The 19702-nt window shown below is 41.7% G+C and overlaps 1 protein-coding gene across 1 annotated transcript; it reads left to right on the top strand.

Annotated features, from left to right (window-relative positions):
* The first annotated feature begins 3332 nt into the window (after positions 1-3332).
* LOC137638694 (uncharacterized) lies at positions 3333-19644 on the top strand. The gene is made up of 3 exons (XM_068371007.1): positions 3333-3491; positions 13942-14110; positions 19431-19644. The coding sequence occupies exons 1-3, from the start codon at positions 3447-3449 to the stop codon at positions 19571-19573; spliced, it is 357 nt and encodes a 118-aa protein (XP_068227108.1). The 5' UTR covers positions 3333-3446; the 3' UTR covers positions 19574-19644.
* The last annotated feature ends 58 nt before the right edge of the window (positions 19645-19702 follow it).

Here is a 19702-nt window from a genome sequence, read left to right as displayed (position 1 = left end):
ATAGCATCCTGCTTTTCCAACTAAGGTTATAGCTCTGCCAGTAATAATAATGATAGTATTAGTGTGTAAATGACGCTCTAAAGAAAGTCTTCCTCACAGAAAACTTAAAAGATCAATGAAGTCCTATAATTTAGGGTAATGTTAAGAGAGGTTGATGTCTTCCTTCTTTGAAAGAAAGGTAAAAGCATCGGGGCAATTAATCCTGGGCTTACATTACATGGTTTTTACAGTAACAAGAAGGTTGACTTCTTAATTTTAAGGTTGAGAATTGGTCATGCCATCTCTCGCGTAGATATTTTGATGGCAGCAGTGCACACTACTGTTATTTGAGCATACTCTGGTATGTTTATCAAGATAAGTAACAGTGTTCTACCTCGATGGTAAATTCATAACTTATGTAGAGGATGTTGATCTAAATAAGTTTTATGTTAAGATGGTTTGAACTTGTGATGCAAATGAATGAAGAGGAAAACTTTGTTGAAAAAAGCATTAAATATGTAATGACAGGGCAAATACTTTTGGAAAACCTTGGGAGTACAAGGAAAAAAGGGCAAAAACAGAAGACAAGTCGAGAAAAATGGATTTTATGATGTCTCGCAGAGGAAAGAGCTCACATAAAAATGTTTTCGATAGTAATAAACACCATCACCTCGTGGCGTGAATTCCTCAATATATTTACATCATAAAGGAAAATATTGTACAGTAGTCATCTATAATGTTTATTAACACTTATGATATAAATATTCTAATGTCCTCATTTTCATTTGAACATTATCTAATTACTTCTGATGCTGTGTGATAATTTCCAACTGTTCCACCAACAATTTCAATTTGGTTGACTAATAGTTTCCATCCACGATATTGTGGAATGATCTTCCTGATTTGATGGTTTAAATGGTGGAACTTCAGAAGTTCAAAGTTTTTATGAATTCTTGTTTGTTCAATAAGTTCATATAAAGCCCCTTCCACACGAGGGGCAAATGCAGGGGACCCAGTCTGATTTGCCCTTAATTCTCTGGCTTTGAAAGTGTTACCGGATCAAACAGCCCAAGGAAGGCATTAATATTAGGCACAGGCAGGCAAATGTATGACGTGGTCCAGATGCCGGGTAGAGTGCAGCCACAGTCAACAGGACACGCGGTCCTTAGTCACGAGCCCATCCAGTGCCTTAACGAGGATCACGGTCACTTCGATGTTTTGCTCGTGGCTTCCTCGTCTGTGTCATCATCTACCCACATGATTGCCACCCGTACCACAAAATTGATAACAATCTGCCCGCCGTGTATTTGCCCCTCGTGTGGAAGGTGCTTGAGTCTTATTTTGTATTTTATATATGACTGATGTATTTTAATACAACTGATCTTAGAATATTTTATATTTTCTATTCAGTACTTGAATATGGTTTGTCAGTCCTTTCATCACTGATTAGGAAAATCATTCCAAAATCGGGGGTTAAAAAGATAGTAAGTGAAGAAAGCGTTTACTTGAAATGCATCATCAAGAGAAAGTGGTGGATTTAAAGAGATTTGTCTTCTGAAAAGATTAAACGGAAAAATTAATGTACTGTATAAAGCAGGAAGGTACCAAAATAAAGACGAGTTGGTGGCCCAATATTGAAGGCAGGTTTATTTGAATCAAGAGGGACACTTTTCATAAAAAAAAAATTAAGAAATCGGTTCATCAGGTGAGTAATCTGGGCTCTTATTTTTAGTAAAGAAAAAGGTACCACTGATACAACAGCCTTATTATCGTCAAGTAGGGAAATCCGTTTGTGTTTAATATCATCCGTGTATAAATGCAGTACACTATGGGGAGTATTAAAGGGTCTTGCATTATCCCTATAGTACCTAGTAACACCTTGTTTGTCTTCGCTTTTACCTCTATGCCATATGTGAATGAGATCATGGTGAAGGGTAGATCGAGATGGTTTCGTCATGCTCTTTGCACTCCACAATATTGATAAGTTCACCAAACTTTTTACTGGGCTCCACAAGGCACTAGAGGAGTTGGAAGACCAAGACCTACATGGCTGAGGACCATGAAGTGTGGAGTAGAAGACGATGAATGGAGAAGTATTAATTTAAAAGCTGGAGATGAAGACGACTGTTGAAATCTAACCGAGGACCTCTGCTTCACTTCCAATTGTCACCGAAAAGTTTCCTTCTCATTTGCACTTTTACCTAAAATTCATAAAATAGAATTGGATAAACTATATAAATGAAAGTAATTTGTAATGAATTTGATTTGCACGATATTTAATACAAACTAGGGACTAATTATGGAAATCTAAGTGTCCTTGTTTTTTATTGCAAATTAACAAGTGTGAAAGGATCTAAAAGTGTCTAAAAAAGAAGTGGCTGAGATACAATATCAGATGCATCATCGGGAATTTATAAGTCCGAGCTTAGATCAGCTATAACTGGATAGAGAAACGGGAGCTTATGCCACCACCAATTGATATTGGGTTTTGTAACAGCTCTACAAAAAGAAAAGAAAAAGCTTTCCCAGATAACAAGCAGCTGAATCATTATTATGAGCATGGCAAGAGATCGATCCCCACCCAGGACCGTGAGTTTAAGCTGTTTACTGGGGAGGCTACTGCTGTGGTAGGGCACCACAGTGGGAGGTTGGGCTTGCCCGGCTGACATTCTGGTGAGCATCTGTTCTGATGGAACCGGAACTGAAACCAGTCACCTTTAACCTTTTATAATGGTCAACGATACATTGAGGTTCAATGATGATGGTGTATGTACACCACAGTCTTTGCATAGAGCATTTGCCTTGTAGGCCTAACAGGCCTTCGTCTATACGAAAAGATGAAATATTTAAAATAAAAAAAAGTTATGTCACATGAATTAGGTACCATACATTTACAATAAATCTAACATTTGGTATAAAAACAAATGAGCAGTGATACGTTTATTTGAAACAAAATAAAATGATGGTTTGTAGGCCCATCCTAACCTAATAGTGCCATAGCCTTTGTACCATTGTCTTCCACTGTCATGGGTTAGAGTTCTCTATTCTCTCTTATTTCCCTTCCTCTTGTTTTTTTAAGTTTTTATAGATCGTATATGAAAGATTAATTTTGATATTGTTACTGTTCTTAAAATATTTTAGTGTTAATTGTTCATTACTTCTCATATAGTTTATTTATTTGCTTATTTCCTTTCCTCACAGGACTATTTTCCTTCTTGGAGCCCTTGGACTTATATCATCTGGCTTTTCCAACCAGGATTGTAGTTTATCTAGTCATATTTATAATCATAATTCCACCATTTAAACATGACGCTAAAATATGTATATGCTGATGTCTCTTTCCAAGATGGCGGAATGACGCAATCTTTGAGATACCACTTTAGTTCTATTGCAGATCTATTATCTACAAGAAACAGCTGATCGGCGGAGGACCAAATTGACGGTTTCTGAACAACAAAAGAGTGAAAATGTCCCGGTTGCCGCAGATTATTAACCTTATTAAGCCCTTCAAGGTATTGTATGATGTAGGAGTTTTATTAATATAGACTTAAACCGTCCATAGATACGATTTTCTAAGTATTTAAGTCAACCGTCTTCAACGGTGTTTTACCCGTGCCTACCGTGTGCCCTTTTACCATAACAGTAGGATTTTAATGGTTCTGTTATTAGGGGTTAAAACTGTAGGGGTAATTTGGGGGTATATGTATAAAAGCGGCCACCTTTTTGTATTATGACGGCTGACTATGAGTACGGCAGCCTAAGGGGTGTTCGCAGGGTGTCGTTTTCCGAAAAGGGTCCGAAGTGCTAAGTTATAGTCAATTTCTTTTAGCGATGCAGATTTGCACCGACTCGCTGCGGTGCCCTTTTAGCTCGGAAAAGTTTCCTGATCGCTGATTGGTTGGACGAGATCATTCTAACCAATCAGCGATCAGGAAACTTTTCCGAGCTAAAAGGGCACCGCTGCGAGTCGGTGCAAATCTGCCTCGATAAAAGAAATGGACTATAGTGAATGGGGTCATCCCTGCCATGTCCCTTTCAGATAATGGAGCCATTTGTCAGACATGATAATTGGTAATATCCTGATAACTTCACTCGCGAATGTATGCCGAACGATAACATTAGCAACGTTACCAATGATACAGAGTGTTACTAACGATGACTCGAATTGTTAAGGTAATATTACCGGTTACACAATATGTATATAGTACAAAAAGGGTACGGAACCTAACAAACCCACCTAACCTAACCTAGTAGTTGACAGGTCACAAACCTCAGGTATTTACTGAGAACGGTAAAATTAGCAACGTTACCAATGATACACAGTGTTGCCAACGGTACGGTGACATTACTAGCGATAGTAATGCTAGATATTTCCATACGTATTTTAAATAATTTTTCAATATAAGTTTTACACTATATAAAAAGTAAACAATAGGTACGGAACCTAACAAACCCACCTAACCTAACCTAGGAGTTCCCAGGTCACAAAGTCACGTATATACTGGGAATGTTAAAATAAGCAACGTTACAAAGGCATTGCTAATGTTAGCAATGCTACGGTAATATTATCTTGTATATTTTAATGAATTTTTCCATGCACACTTTATCCAACATATAAAAAGGTAAAAAAAAGGGGTGTTTGTCACCCCTACATATTCCCTATATAACATGTTTAGCCTCAGTGGGTAGGTGCCCGCTGGGGACACAACCCGCTGAGGACAGTAGCACTTTGGGTACTGTTGCGTTATCCTCCCCTTCCCGTTAGGCTAGTAGGTAAGGATGTGGCTTGTAGGTTAGGTTAGGAGGAGGAAGTTTAGGTTAGTTGGTGCCTAATTTTTTATGCACGCGGGAGAAACTGGAGCAACAAAATAATGCTTAGAGGAGAGCAACAAGATAATGCTTAAAGGAGAGCAGAGATAATGCTAAAATGAGAGGAATGCGAGCTATTGTACAGGAAAATATCAATAGATAAATAATCAGGAAATACTGTAAACCCATTTTCTATACAAACCTGATTAAGTAAAATAGGATTAAACGTCTCCTTTGATGACGGCAAAATAATTCCGCTGGGCTCACAAGATAAACGCTGGTTTACGGATCTCCCTCCCTATGTTTGGCTATGAAAATTACTTTGGAATAGACCTTTGGTTTAACTCTTGCATGGGATGCGTAGTTATTCTGCATAATAATTATAGCATAATTGTATAATGTCAAATTAGTAACAACATGACATTCAATAAAATTATAGTCACTGACAGAACAACATTTTGAGTGGATTAAATAGTTTTTCATTTAGTAAATAATTTGCTTTCACTGAATTTGACCTTCATTTCAAACAGCAAATTAACCGAACTTGGATATTTTTCAGAAATTTAAGGGTTTTTGCTCCACTGTGCACTCGCTTCGCTCGCAGAAAAAGATAATAATTTTATTTGCAGTGAAAATAAGTCCTTTTCCAAGAAAACGGACGTTTTTCTATAGGAAACGCCTTTTTATTTAGTAGAAAAGCCTTTTCCGACCATAACTACAATAAAACCAATAATTCTAGGTTATGAGACACTATAAAGTTTTGTTGTATACTAACACTGTGGCCTGGGTCTCCCATATCCATCCCGCTATCATGATCGGCCATTTCAATTTTTGGTAAATTATTGTTAAGAGTCCCACCCAACCATTTTTTGCAAGAAAAAACATTTTTTCCCTATTAGTTTTCCATCTTTATTGTATCCTGATATTATTAACCTCCGCAATAGTATCGTCTTCCGATTACCGCCATCCAACTGTAATGGAGGAACCCCAGGTGGGAATCAGGATTTTAGGGTGCGGTAAAATGAGAAGTAATGAATTACGGAAGTTGATAACAGCAGAAACCAACAAAACAACAAGAAAACCAACAGGAGAAATGGTTTTTCATGCAAATATAAGGGGAAAACAGCACTCGCAGACTAACTAACACGGTTATCTCTTAAGCAAAATTCTCAGCTTATTTTGTGGTAGAAAATGTATGTTTTCATAAGTGAGTTTTATTGTATAATGTTTATTCCTTAAACAAATACAAAGCCTCATTGTTTAATAATGAGAGTATGTTATCAGATTGGCGGGAACTTGGTTGTTAAAATTCATAACAAGGTGTCGGTAGTTGCTGGTGGATGGTGGGAAAGACCCTCCCTCAGCCAGAACATTGAATACAAACTTACTCCTGACATCTTAATGTGACTGTTTCAATTTTTGGTTTACTTTTAGAGAATGGTTTTGGTGAGATCGTTGTGTACAATGTCTTTTCTTCTTCTTCTTCTATGTCTACATCTTGTCCCACTTCTATGTTTACATCTTTTCCCACTTCTATGTCTACATCTTTTCCCACTTCTTTGTCTTTTATGGAATACAAAGAATCCTAGACATTCAAAATAATTTTTTCAATATTAAACTTACCCGATAATCATGTAGCTGTCAACTCCGTTGCCCGACAGAATTCTACGGGAGGGATACGCCAGCTATCACTATACTAGAAGGGGGTGTACTCACAAGCGCCACCTGTGGCCAGGTACTGCAGTACTTCTTGTTGACACCACCTCACTTTTTCCTCTGTCGTGCTTCCGGCAAGACGTTCTGGGATACGCTTATGATTTTGGAGTATTGTTCACGGCTTTTGGTGAAGTATTTCTCCAAGATTTCAGCTTTCGCTATACTGGAAACTTTTCTAATTAGCTTAGATAGCTTTATTTGGTTTTGATTAATGGTTAACAATCTTTTTGCTTGATTTGGAATCCCCCTTGACTAACTCTTTGATTCAAGATGTCTGACCTTTCACAAGCCCCACCCCATAGACGATGTAGGTCTTGTAATAGGCGTGTTCCGAAGGCCTCGGTTGATCCTCACACCGCTTGTTCTGACTGTAGGGAAAGACCCTGTCAGTTGGAAGATCGATGTGAGGAATGCGCCGGACTTTCGGAACTTGAATTTGTTCGATTCCTGAAATATTCAACCAAGTTAGAGAGAGAGAGAGTTAGGAGGAGTTCTTCTCGCTCTTCACTTTTTTCCTCACCACATGATCCTCAACCTTTTCCTCCCCCTGTAGTGGCTACCCCCGAACCTTCTATTTGTGCTCAACCTGATATGTCCGTTGTTTTGCGTGCCATTCAGGCTTTAGGTGACAAAGTTGAATCGGTGGTTAGTGACCATAAGTCTCTTATGGCAGAAGTCAAAGAACTTAAGGTCAGAAGTGCAGTGGGAGGTGATAGTGCCAGTACTGTGCCAAGTACTAGTGTCAGTGCGGTGCCAAGTGCTAGTGTCAGTGTCAGTGTGGTGCGTGAGGGTACTTCTGTGCGTGCCAGTCGTCCTCCCAGTCCGGGACCTCTTGCAAGCTCCCAAGCCCAGGGGAGAAGCAATGTCGAAGGGCAAAAGGGTTCGGCAGGCCTTGATCGGCGCACAGAAGTATCCTTGGTGGTTGCGGGCGTGTCTTACAGAGACCGTCACTCCCACCCGCAGACGATTGAGCCCGTCTTTTACTCGTCTGCAGAAGAAATGTCAGGGAGAAAACGCTGGACTCAGGTCTCTAGACCTCTCAAACGCAAAGTCCAGACCTCAAGAGCTCTACAACCTGGTTGCAGTCATTGGATTAGCTCTGACTCTCCGCAGTCATCAGGTGACTGCACACCTCCTAAGAGAGGTAAGGTGATGCCGCAACAGACCTCATCTTCTGTTCAGGCTTTGCCTCAGCAGACCTTAGCGTCTGTCGACCCCAAGATGACTTTGCTGCAGTCCATGCAGTCACAGCTTGCGGTCTTAATGCGCGAGTGTCAGGCTGAGAAGGTTACACCTCCTCCTGCGATTGCTCCGCCTCACCGCAGTCCAGTCTGCCAGGCGTACGAAGTTGAGGTTCCTCAGGATACCTTACCGCGTACTGAGTTGCCAGTTACCAGCGGTGTGCAGCAACCTCCGCCTTCCTTAAGGCAACCTCAGCAATGGGAGCAGGAGTCTTATGCCTTACTTCCTCCGCTTCCGCTTGCGGTTCCACCAGCGAGGCAACAATCTCTTGAGGTACGACAACCTCTTCCATCCATGAGGCAGCCACCTCAGCACTCGCTGCAGCGACCTCAACACTCCTCAAGGCGAGAGCCTCTACTCCTTAGGCTAGCACCTCAGGAACCTCAACTCGCGAGACAAGAACTGCGTTCTGCGCAGCCGCTACCTCAACTCTCGCAGCTCACACCTCAGGAACCTCAACTCGTTCCTCAGGAACCTGCTACTGCGCATCCGCAACCCTTACAGCAAGCGCAACTCTTGAGACAAGAAACTCATGCTAGGAGTCAGCCACCTCAACCCATGCGCCTACCTTCCTCTACTCTTCTTGACCAGTCTTTGCAGCCTGAACCTCAGGTTTTAACTCAGCAACAGAGACTTGAGGATGAAACCACAGGCGTTGATGCACCCGCTTGTTCAGATTCTGCTGTTCAGCATACCACTGTTACATTACCTCTCACTTCGCTACACTCTGGTGATGAGGTTTCTGAGGAGGAAGCTGCGCACCTGGATCCCTCATCAGACGTGGAAGAACCCAAGTCTTCTCCTTTACCCATTGACTTTCGTAAGGTCCTGGCTCTTTTCAGAGAGGTATACCCGGACCATTTTGTTTCTGCTACCCCCCGCTCTCCTCCATCTGAGTTTTCGCTGGGCATGCAACCTGTTAAGTCGACTTATACTAAGCTCGTCTTTGCTAGGTCATCTAAGAGAGCTTTAAGAATATTAGGGGAGTGGTTGCAGTCTAAACAGCAACTAGGGAAGACTTCCTTTATGTTCCCACCTACTAAGCTCACTTCTAAGGCGGGCGTATGGTATGCCACAGGAGAGGAACCAGGCTTGGGAGTCCCTGCCTCTGCCCAGGCTGACTTCTCAAGTTTGGTCGACTCTCCTCGTAGATCAGCAATGAGGCGGTCTAAGGTTTGCTGGACCTTCTCCGATTTAGACCACTTCCTAAAGGGTGTATTTCGTGCCTTTGAGATGTTCAATTTCCTAGACTGGTGCCTGGGGGCCCTGAGCAAGAAGACCTCCCCTGCGGACAAGGACTCGGCCATGCTTTTAATGTCCTGCATGGATAAAGCAATTCGGGATGGGTCTGGCGAGCTTGCTTCAATGTTTGTGTCAGGAGTTCTTAAGAAAAGGGAGCAACTTTGCTCCTTTCTTTCTTCCAGCATCACACCTTGTCAAAGGTCCCAACTCCTTTTTGCTCCGCTGTCTAAGTTCTTGTTCCCCGAAGAGCTTATCAAGGATTTGTCTGCGGCCCTGATCCAAAAGGACACTCATGATCTTGTGGCCTCTTCAGCTCGTAAGGCTAAGGTTGCTCCATCAGTTCCCAGGACTTACCGCACCCCAGTGGCTGATACTCCTGCTACAAGGTTTATTCCGCCCTTTCGTGGCAGAGCCCCCAGCCGAGGAAGCACCCGTCCAGACTCTTCCAGGAGCAGGTCTAGGAAAGGTCCCAAGACTTCAAAAGGCAAACACTGACTCTCCTCCTCTCCAGACAGCAGTAGGAGCCAGACTCAAGACCTTCTGGCAAGCTTGGGAAAGAAGAGGTGCAGACGCCCAGTCTGTCAGGTGGCTAAGGGAGGGTTACAAGATACCATTCTGCCACAAACCCCCTCTGACCACTTCTCCCATCAACCTCTCTCCCAACTACAAGGAAAAGGACAAGAGGCTAGCGTTACACCAGGAGGTGTCGCTCTTGTTACAGAAGAAGGCAGTGGTTATAGTCCGGGACCATCAATCCCAGGGCTTCTACAACCGTCTCTTTCTGGTGGCCAAGAAGACAGGAGGTTGGAGACCGGTGCTGGACGTCAGCGCGCTCAATGCTTATGTCACCAAGCAGACGTTCACTATGGAGACGACGAAGTCGGTCCTAGCAGCGGTCAGGCAGGAGGACTGGATGGTCTCGTTGGATTTGAAAGACGCATACTTTCACGTTCCTATTCATCCAGACTCCCAACCTTTCCTGAGATTCGTTTTTGGAAAGGTTGTGTACCAATTCCAAGCCCTGTGTTTTGGCCTAAGCACAGCTCCTATGGTGTTTACGCTTCTGATGAGGAATATTGCAAAATTCCTCCACTTATCGAACATCAGAGCCTCCCTTTATTTAGACGACTGGCTGTTGAGAGCCCCCACGAGTCGTCGCTGTCTGGAGAGTCTCAAATGGACTTTAGACTTGACCAAGGAACTGGGTCTATTAGTCAACTTGGAAAAGTCCCAGCTCATTCCCTCTCTATCCATTGTTTACCTGGGAATGGAGATTCGGAGTCGGGATTTTCGGGCTTTTCCATCGGCCCCAAGGATAAGCCAAGCCCTAGAATGCATCCTGAGCATGCTGAAGAGGAACAGTTGCTCGGTGAGACAGTGGATGAGCCTAACAGGGACCCTGTCATCGTTAGCCCTGTTCGTCGAGTTAGGGAGACTCCACCTCCGCCCTCTTCAATTCCATCTAGCAGCTCATTGGGACAAGGATTTGACGCTCGAAGCAGTCTCTATTCCTGTCACCAAAGAGATGAAGACCACTCTCTTGTGGTGGAAGACCAACCTCCTTTTCAAGGAGGGCCTATCGTTAGCGATTCAAACCCCCAATCTTCATCTCTTCTCGGATGCATCAGACTCGGGCTGGGGCGCGACCTTGAACGGACAGGAATGCTCGGGAACTTGGAACAGGGAACAGGAAACACTCCACATCAACTGCAAGGAGCTGCTGGCAGTTCATTTGGCCCTAATGAACTTCAAGTCCCTCCTGCTAGGCAAGGTGGTGGAGGTGAACTCAGACAACACCACAGCCTTAGCTTACATCTCCAAGCAGGGAGGGACCCATTCGAGGAACCTGTACGAGATAGCAAGGGACCTCCTCATTTGGTCAAGAAGTCTAAACCTCACTCTAGTAACGAGGTTCATTCAGGGCAGCATGAACGTCTCAGCAGATCGCCTAAGCAGAAAAGATCAAGTCATCCCCACGGAATGGATCCTTCACAAGAGCGTGTGCAACAGACTTTGGACCTTGTGGGGTCAACCTACGATAGATCTGTTTGCCACCTCCATGACCAAAAGGCTTCCTTTGTACTGTTCCCCAGTTCCAGACCCAGCAGCAGTTCATGTGGATGCTTTTCTGCTGAATTGGTCCCATCTCGACCTTTACGCATTCCCACCGTTCAAGATCATCAACAGAGTCATTCAGAAGTTCGTCTCGCACGAAGGGACACGGCTGACGCTGGTTGCTCCCCTTTGGCCTGCAAGAGAATGGTTCACAGAGGTACTACAATGGCTGGTCGACGTTCCCAGGACTCTCCCTCTAAGAGTGGACCTTCTACGTCAACCTCACGTAGACAAGGTACATCCAAACCTCCACGCTCTTCGTCTGACTGCCTTCAGACTGTCGAAAGATTCGCTAGAGCTAGAGGCTTTTCGAAGGAGGCAGCCAGAGCGATTGCCAGAGCAAGGAGGGTATCCACTCGTAGAGTCTACCAATCCAAGTGGGAAGTCTTCCGAAGCTGGTGTAGAGCCAATGCAGTTTCCTCTACCAATACCTCTGTAACCCAAATAGCTGACTTCCTATTACATCTAAGGAATGAGAGATCCCTTTCGGCTCCTACGATTAAAGGGTACAGAAGTATGTTGGCTTCAGTTCTCCGCCACAGAGGTTTGGACCTTTCTTCCAACAAGGACCTTCAAGACATTCTTAAGTCTTTCGAGACTTCTAAAGAACGTCGTTTATCCACTCCAGGCTGGAATCTAGACGTAGTCTTAAGGTTCCTTATGTCTCCTAGGTTCGAACCTCTCCAGTCAGCTTCCTTCAAGGACCTTACCCTCAAGACTCTTTTCCTCGTCTGCCTTGCAACAGCTAAAAGAGTTAGTGAGGTTCACGCCTTCAGCAAGAACATTGGGTTCACATCCGAATCTGCAACATGTTCTTTACAGCTCGGATTTTTAGCTAAGAATGAACTTCCTTCACGTCCTTGGCCTAGATCGTTTGAAATCCCTAGCCTTTCCAACATGGTGGGTAACGAGCTAGAAAGAGTTCTTTGCCCTGTCAGAGCTCTGAAATATTATCTTAATAGGTCAAAACCTATACGAGGACAGTCAGAAGCCTTATGGTGTGCAATCAAGAAACCTTCGATGCCCATGTCCAAAAACGGAGTTTCGTATTATTTAAGGCTTCTGATTAGAGAAGCCCATTCTCTCATGAAGGATGAAGACCTTGCTTTGCTGAAGGTAAGGACCCACGAAGTGAGAGCCGTAGCCACTTCGATGGCCTTTAATAAGAACCGTTCTCTGCAGAGCATTATGGATGCAACTTATTGGAGGAGCAAGTCAGTGTTTGCATCATTTTATCTTAAAGATGTCCAGTCTCTTTACGAGAACTGCTACACCCTGGGACCATTCGTAGCAGCGAGTGCAGTAGTAGGTGAGGGCTCAGCCACTACATTCCCTTAATCCTATAACCTTTTTTTAACCTTTCTCTTGAATGCTTTTATTGTTGTTTTTGGGTTGTTATGGTAGGCTAAGAAGCCTTCCGCATCCTTTTTGATTTGGCGGGTGGTCAATTCATTCTTGAGAAGCGCCTGGGTTAAAGGTTGTGTAGAGGTCCTTTAGTATGGGTTGCAGCCCTGTATACTTTAGCACCTTTGAGTTGATTCAGCCTTCCAAGAGGAACGCTGCGCTCAGTAAGGAAGACGAACTTATTAAAGGCAGAGTAACGGTTCAAGTCGACTTCCTTACCAGGTACTTATTATTTCATTGTTATTGTGGATAACTGATTATATGAAATACGGGATACTTAGCTATCCTTTAGTCTTGTACACTGGTTTTTCACCCACCCCCCTGGGTGTGAATCAGCTACATGATTATCGGGTAAGTTTAATATTGAAAAATGTTATTTTCATTAGTAAAATAAATTTTTGAATATACTTACCCGATAATCATGATTTAATTGACCCACCCTTCCTCCCCATAGAGAACCAGTGGACCGAGGAAAGAGTGAGGTGGTGTCAACAAGAAGTACTGCAGTACCTGGCCACAGGTGGCGCTGGTGAGTACACCCCCTTCTAGTATAGTGATAGCTGGCGTATCCCTCCCGTAGAATTCTGTCGGGCAACGGAGTTGACAGCTACATTATTATCGGGTAAGTATATTCAAAAATTTATTTTACTAATGAAAATAACATATTCCTCGCTTATCTGACTGTTTCAATTTTTGGTTTACTTTTAGAGAATGGTTTTGGTGAGATCGTTGTGTACAATGTCTTTTCTTCTTATTCTTCGTCTACATCTTTTCCCACTTCTTCTATGTCTACATCTTTTCCCACTTCTTCTATGTCTACATCTTTTCCCACTTCTTCTATGTCTACATCTTTTCCCACTTCTTTGTCTTTTATGGAATACAAAGAATCCTAGACATTCAAAATATTTTGAGAGAATCGTCAACCCTATTACACCCGACTATAGTCCATTACCTACTAAAGCATAGATCACCAAGACATAATATACAATTGCCAGGGTCCTTGCACTCGTTCGTAAGTTGTCGTTGAGACATCTTTCGTTTGACAGAAAGGCTAGTCCCTTAAGAAACGCTCTCCAACGAACACTGTAGTAATTCCTTTCAGCAACCAGCCCTGCAAATCCTAGCCTAAGGTCAGTGGCTGCCCAGGGGATTGTCGGGTTGCCTGAGGTTACCCGCCACCTGGCAGTAACTACCGGTACCTCGTTATGAATTTTAACCGACGAGTTTCAAATCATACTCCTATTAGAACGCTTGAGTTTGTAATATCTGTAATCTAGGAAAAACTCAAATTACTTTAAAAAATTGATCTTTTCACTCTAGTGACTATACAGTCTACTTCAAAAACTTGTGATCTCTTCACTCTAGTGAGTATATATACTTTATTTATAATTTATTGCAATACTGTAACCACAAAAACGCTCTCCATATCAACAGATTGAAGCCGTCCTTCTCTCTCCGAGGGCTCGAGGATTCTGTGAAAAGGCTTCTGAAACTGCTGCTGCACCGGAGACTGCAGAAGCTGCTTCTCAAACTGAAGAACCTGCAGTTACTGCAAGTTCTTTTGTCTATAACTCCCCTGCTACACCAAGTGACCCTGGACATGGTAAGTGTTACGTCTATCAATGTTTATGTTGGCGAGTGTTCTGTCGTGATACCTCGTGACAGTTTAATCCAATGGGTACAAGTTGGACTTACTTTTGTTCCTTCGTGAAGTCAAACCATCGTCTTCTGAGAACCTGGAAAGGCTTTTGAGATTTGACAAAGTAGTTTTAATTACTGGCTTATGACTCTCAAGTGGGCACCCTTGTCAGTCGGCCATCAAAACTAGCTCTTTTGACATTGGCCCCAAGCAGTACAAAAGTACTTAACCCTTTTACCCCAATGGACGTACTGGTATGTTTCACAAAACTCATCCCTTTACCCCCTTGCAAAAAAACTGCTATTTACATTTTTTTCATATTTTTGATAACTTTATGAGAAACTTCAGGCATTTTCCAAAAGAATGAGACCAATCTGACCTCTCTATGACGAAAATTAAGGCTGTTAGAGCAATTTAAAAAATATATATTGCAAAATGTGCTTGAAAAAAAAATGCCTGGGGGTTAAGGGTTGGAAAGTTCCAGATAGCCTGGGGGTAAAAGGGTTAACCCGCCTCTCAAATTTTGGCTGGTTTAGACATTTGTTTTCTCTTCCCATAAATTTCTGTTGTGTCCTGGTAAATCAGGATAAGCTAAATGAATAGTACAGTAATCAACCACCATATGAAGCAGGTGTATTCCGAGAGTGTGATTTGAAGTTGGAAAATTTGCTAGTCCGACGACATTAGGGTTAGACAACTCCAACTCTCCACTGTATTCCACCACGTGATCCTGCTGTCTTGGCTAACAAGGCTACAAATGTAACAATAATTCCTGTGTTTAGATGCTAATTGAATTTGTATTCTATAATTTATTTATTGACTTTATTTCCATTTTACCAACCAGTTTCAAGTTATTCTTTTTAATTTTTGAAGCAGATAATCCCCCTAACTTTAATTCGTGGAAATTTATGCTCGCTGATGGATTTAAATTTTTATGCTCATACTGTACTGTAAACCGATTTAAAGGGTTTAAAGGCTGCTCATAAGTGGCAGAGGCAAGGGACAGTGACAATGCCTTAGCTAGCAGGGCAATTCTCTAGGGACTGACCATATATAGTATACATATGATTAGCATCTAAGCCACTTCTCCACTCAAGCTAGGACCAGGGAGGGCCAGGCAATGGTTGCTGATAATAGCAGCTAGGCCTAGAGCGAGCTAGGTTTATTCCTGGCATTCCATGCATCTTTTTTTTCTCTGGTATATTCAGCAATAATTATGCCTTAAAAATGGTGCTAGAGGAGCATTTCTCTGGGCGACACAGGTTCCTTGCCCAGAAATAGATTTTTCCTTCGTCAAAATCCCTTTTTTAGCTCACAAGGATGGTGAGGTAATAAACACTACAAGAAACATTTGAGCTTGAGCAGGGCTCGAACCCCAGTCTGGCAGATCACTAGACAAGGGACGTTTTCAATAGACCACCACAACCCTTTGGTCATATTCAGTCACTCATAAACCGAGGTATTACTGTATAGAATTATCTCCTCCATCCTCTTTTTGTGGAGGAAAATGGACTGGTGTCAAATACCCCATTACTTGTAATTGACCAGCCTTGTCAGGCTGGGAGGAACGTAGAGAGGAGAGGTCCCCTTTTTTGTTTCATTTGTTTGATGTCGGCTACCCCCCAAAATTGGGGGAAGTACCTTGGTATATGACATATATATGTATGTATGTATTATTATTATTATTATTATTATCATTATTATTATTATTACGAGCTAGGCTATAACCCTAGTTGGAAAAGCAAGATGCTATAAAACCAAGGGCTCCAACATGAAAAAATAGCCCAGTGTGGAAAGGAAACAAGGAAATAAACAAACTACGAGAAGAATAGACAATGAAAATAAAATATTTCAAGAACAGTAACAAATTTAAATTATATCCTATATATAAACTATAAACTTGAAAAAAACAAGAGAGAAATGATATAGAAGATTGTGTCTGAGTGTACCCCAAAGCAAGAAGTGTGCCCGAGTGTACCCCCCAAGCAAGGATAGAGGTTCTTCAGTGAACGTCTATCGCTAGACAGTAACGTAGCCTTTCACCTGAGGGGGGAATTGAAGTCATTAGTACTTTTACTAACTGGTCCTACAAGTTCTAGGTGAAGGTCAAAATGGCTACCTCATTAACAGCTGAATTTCACAAAAGCTGAAAGTATACTCTTATAAGGAACTCAGGGTGGGTTGGGGGCTAAGACTGATGGTCATAGAGCTCCCATCCGGGCTAAAGGCCCGGGCAATCTCGAACGAATGAACAAACGGACTTAGGAAAAATATAGATTGAAAAATTTGAGATGTGTACTAAATATTGATTTAGCTGTAACTGCAAATATGGAATGACATTTGATTACGAATTGAGGTTTGTTAAAGTAAGTTTTGAAAATATTTAGATATATAATTATTTTGATCACTATAACTCCCCCCAACCTTTGTGGTAGTTAACCTATGTAACTCAAAAATAGTATTCATTGAAATACAGTTTTAAACAAAATTTTAATAAACCATTACTTTGGTACTTGTCTGGTTATCATATTCTGCCCCTTCCCCACCTACAGTGATATGTCAGTTAATAAAAGTCTTTAAAAACTTCAATGTACTGATTTAGATTATAGAGTCCTCAACTTACAAGCGTGATAAGTTTCTGGAGGCTGGTTGTAAATCAGATTTTGTTATATTCTGGCCTACATAAGGCTTCACCTAACTCACATCCCTATGATTTTCATTTGCAAAAGTCAACAAATAGTCCCTTTTCATATTGAAAATATCTTGCTTAGTACATTAAATTATATAATATTGTTTTATTACAGTACAGTATTTCATTATTGGTTTTTGGTACAATATCTGAGGTCTATAATTTCAGTTGGATATGTATCTGTATCTCCAAAGGTTTGTAAGTTTAGGACCTTTTGTAGTTGTTTCTTCCCGCCAGTATGAGTTCGAAACCACAACGGTTGATCCCTATAGCAATGGGACTCATATTTGAAATAGGCTTTATCATTAATATTCTGCGATAGTATTCGCTAATAGCTCCAGGGTTAGAGCTTGCATCTAATCAAAGAGGCCCTAGCAAGTAAAATAGGGATACCTAACTTTCAAGGTTAGGTTACTTTATAATCTCTGCTAAACAGTGTCACTTCTGTGTAAAGATACGCAAGTTTTACTAACACAAAGGATTCAAATAGATAATTTTTTAATCAAATTGCAGTAAATGCACACCTCAAAACAAGGCATTTTGATGTCTTGATACGATTGTAGTTTTGAATTTACTACACATTTAGATTATAACAATTTTACCTGTTAATAAAACTTGATCTTTGCAAAGGACAGACACTGTTTAGTAGCGATTACTGTACAGTATAAGGTAACCTGTTTATCTTTGCAAAGGACAGACACTGTTTAGTAGCGATTACTGTACAGTATAAGGTAACCTGTTTATCTTTGCAAAGGACAGACACTGTTTAGGAGCGATTACTGTACAGTATAAGGTAACCTGTTTATCTTTGCAAAGGACAGACACTGTTTAGTAGCGATTACTGTACAGTATCAGGTAACCTGTTTATCTTTGCAAAGGACAGACACTGTTTAGTAGCGATTACTGTACAGTATCAGGTAACCTGTTTATCTTTGCAAAGGACAGACACTGTTTAGTAGCGATTACTGTACAGTATCAGGTAACCTGTTTATCTTTGCAAAGGACAGACACTGTTTAGTAGTGATTACTGTACAGTATAAGGTAACCTGCCTACTTTACCGGCTTTGCTGTTTTGAGAGTTAAAGTGGGATAGTGTTGAGAGGAAACATCTCTATTTTAAAGTTGAGAAGCTAAAGTTACGTAGATATCAGCATTATGTCTCGGAAAATACATTAAAGTAAACTATTTTATCATTAACAGTATGATTGTACCACCTTAAATATTTGCAGTTACTAATGTGGGTAAGAGTAAGGTTATGAGATGTACGGGAAAGGAAGGTGGTGCGAGGTTGAATGTCATGTTGAATGGAGAGTTACTTGAGGAGGTGGATCTGTTTAAGTACTTGGGTTCTGTTGTTGCAGCAAATGGTGGAGTGGAAGCAGATATATGTCAAAGAGTGAATGAAGGATGCAAAGTGTTGGGGGCAGTGAAGGGAAAGGAGTGGTAAAGAATAGAGGGTTGGGCATGAATGTAAAGAGTTCTGTATGAGAAAGTGATTGTACCATCTGTGATGTATGGATCGGAGTTGTGGGGAATGAAAGTGACGGAGAGACAGAAATTGAATGTGTTTGAGGTGAAGTGTCTAAGGAGTATGGCTGGTGTATCTCAAGTAGATGGGGTTAGGAACGAAGTAGTGAGGGTGAGAACGGGTGTAAGAAATTAGTTAGCAGCTAGAGTGGATATGAATGTGTTGAGGTAGTCTGGCCATGTTGAGAGAATGGAAAATGGCTGTCTGCTAAAGAAGGTGATGAATGCTACAGTTGATAGGAGAAGTACAAGAGGAAGGCCAAGGTTTGGGTGGATGGATGGAGTGAAGGAAGCTCTGGGCGATAGGAGGATAGATGTGAGAGAGGCAAGAGAGCATGCTAGAAATAGGAATGAATGGCAAGCGATTGTGACGCAGTTCCGGTAGGCTCTGCTGCTTCCTCCGGTCGCCTTGGATGACCGTGGAGGTAGCAGCAGTAGGGGATTCAGCGTTATGAAGCTTCATCTGTGGTGGATAACAGGAAGGGTGGGCTGTGGCACCCTAGCATTACCAGCCGAACTCGGTTGAGTCCCTTGTCAGGCTGGGAGGAACGTAGAGGAAAGGTCCCCTTTTTTTCATTTGTTTGATGTCGGCTACCCCCCAAAATTGGGGGGGAAGTACCTTGGTATATGTATGTATGTACTAATGGCATGTTATTTATTACACAGTTTAAAATTTTGGGTGGTTTATAGCCCTCTTGGGGGAAGCTTATGTCCCTTTAAAGGTTGCATTACCACTCTTAGGCCAGATTTGCAGGAGTAGAAGTTTGACGACTCCTTGTTCTTGTAAAATTTTCTCTAATAATAATTGCCTCTACTAGGATCTATATTGCTATATAGGACCTTAATATGCAACAGAATTATGTTATATTTAGTGCATATCATAAACCAAGGTAGGGAATAGCATACTAGATTTAACCTTCAGTTAAAAATGATCTACCTCTCTAATAGACAAGCTAGGCTGTGGAAGAATTAATGATCTTTATTTCTTAATCTTTTAATTGTTTTTGCTAATTGTCCTGGAAAATACTCGACCATAGGGTAATGCTTATATTATTTTTTCCACGACAGAAGTTGGTCCCGGGGCAAGCAAGACAGGAGAGTATCCCAACACAGAATATTACACGTATGATAAAATGAGCTACTTTGATCTGGAAGTCGAAATGGCCCCCGATCGTATTCCACAGCCATCGGCCGACAATGGTCATCTGTAAAACATGTATGTAGCCAAATATTGTACAAAAGTTCATAGGTATTCTTTGTGTAATTAAAAAATAAACCTTGATTGGCGATTTCTTTTTCTTAGGAATGAATAGTAGTCGTAATATTTAAGGACGTTTCTT

Source organism: Palaemon carinicauda, chromosome 3 (assembly GCF_036898095.1).
Source record: "Palaemon carinicauda isolate YSFRI2023 chromosome 3, ASM3689809v2, whole genome shotgun sequence".
Taxonomy (NCBI): Eukaryota; Metazoa; Arthropoda; class Malacostraca; order Decapoda; family Palaemonidae; genus Palaemon; species Palaemon carinicauda.
The sequence above is the reverse complement of the archived record's forward strand: the minus strand, read 5'-3'. Positions and strand labels throughout refer to the sequence as shown.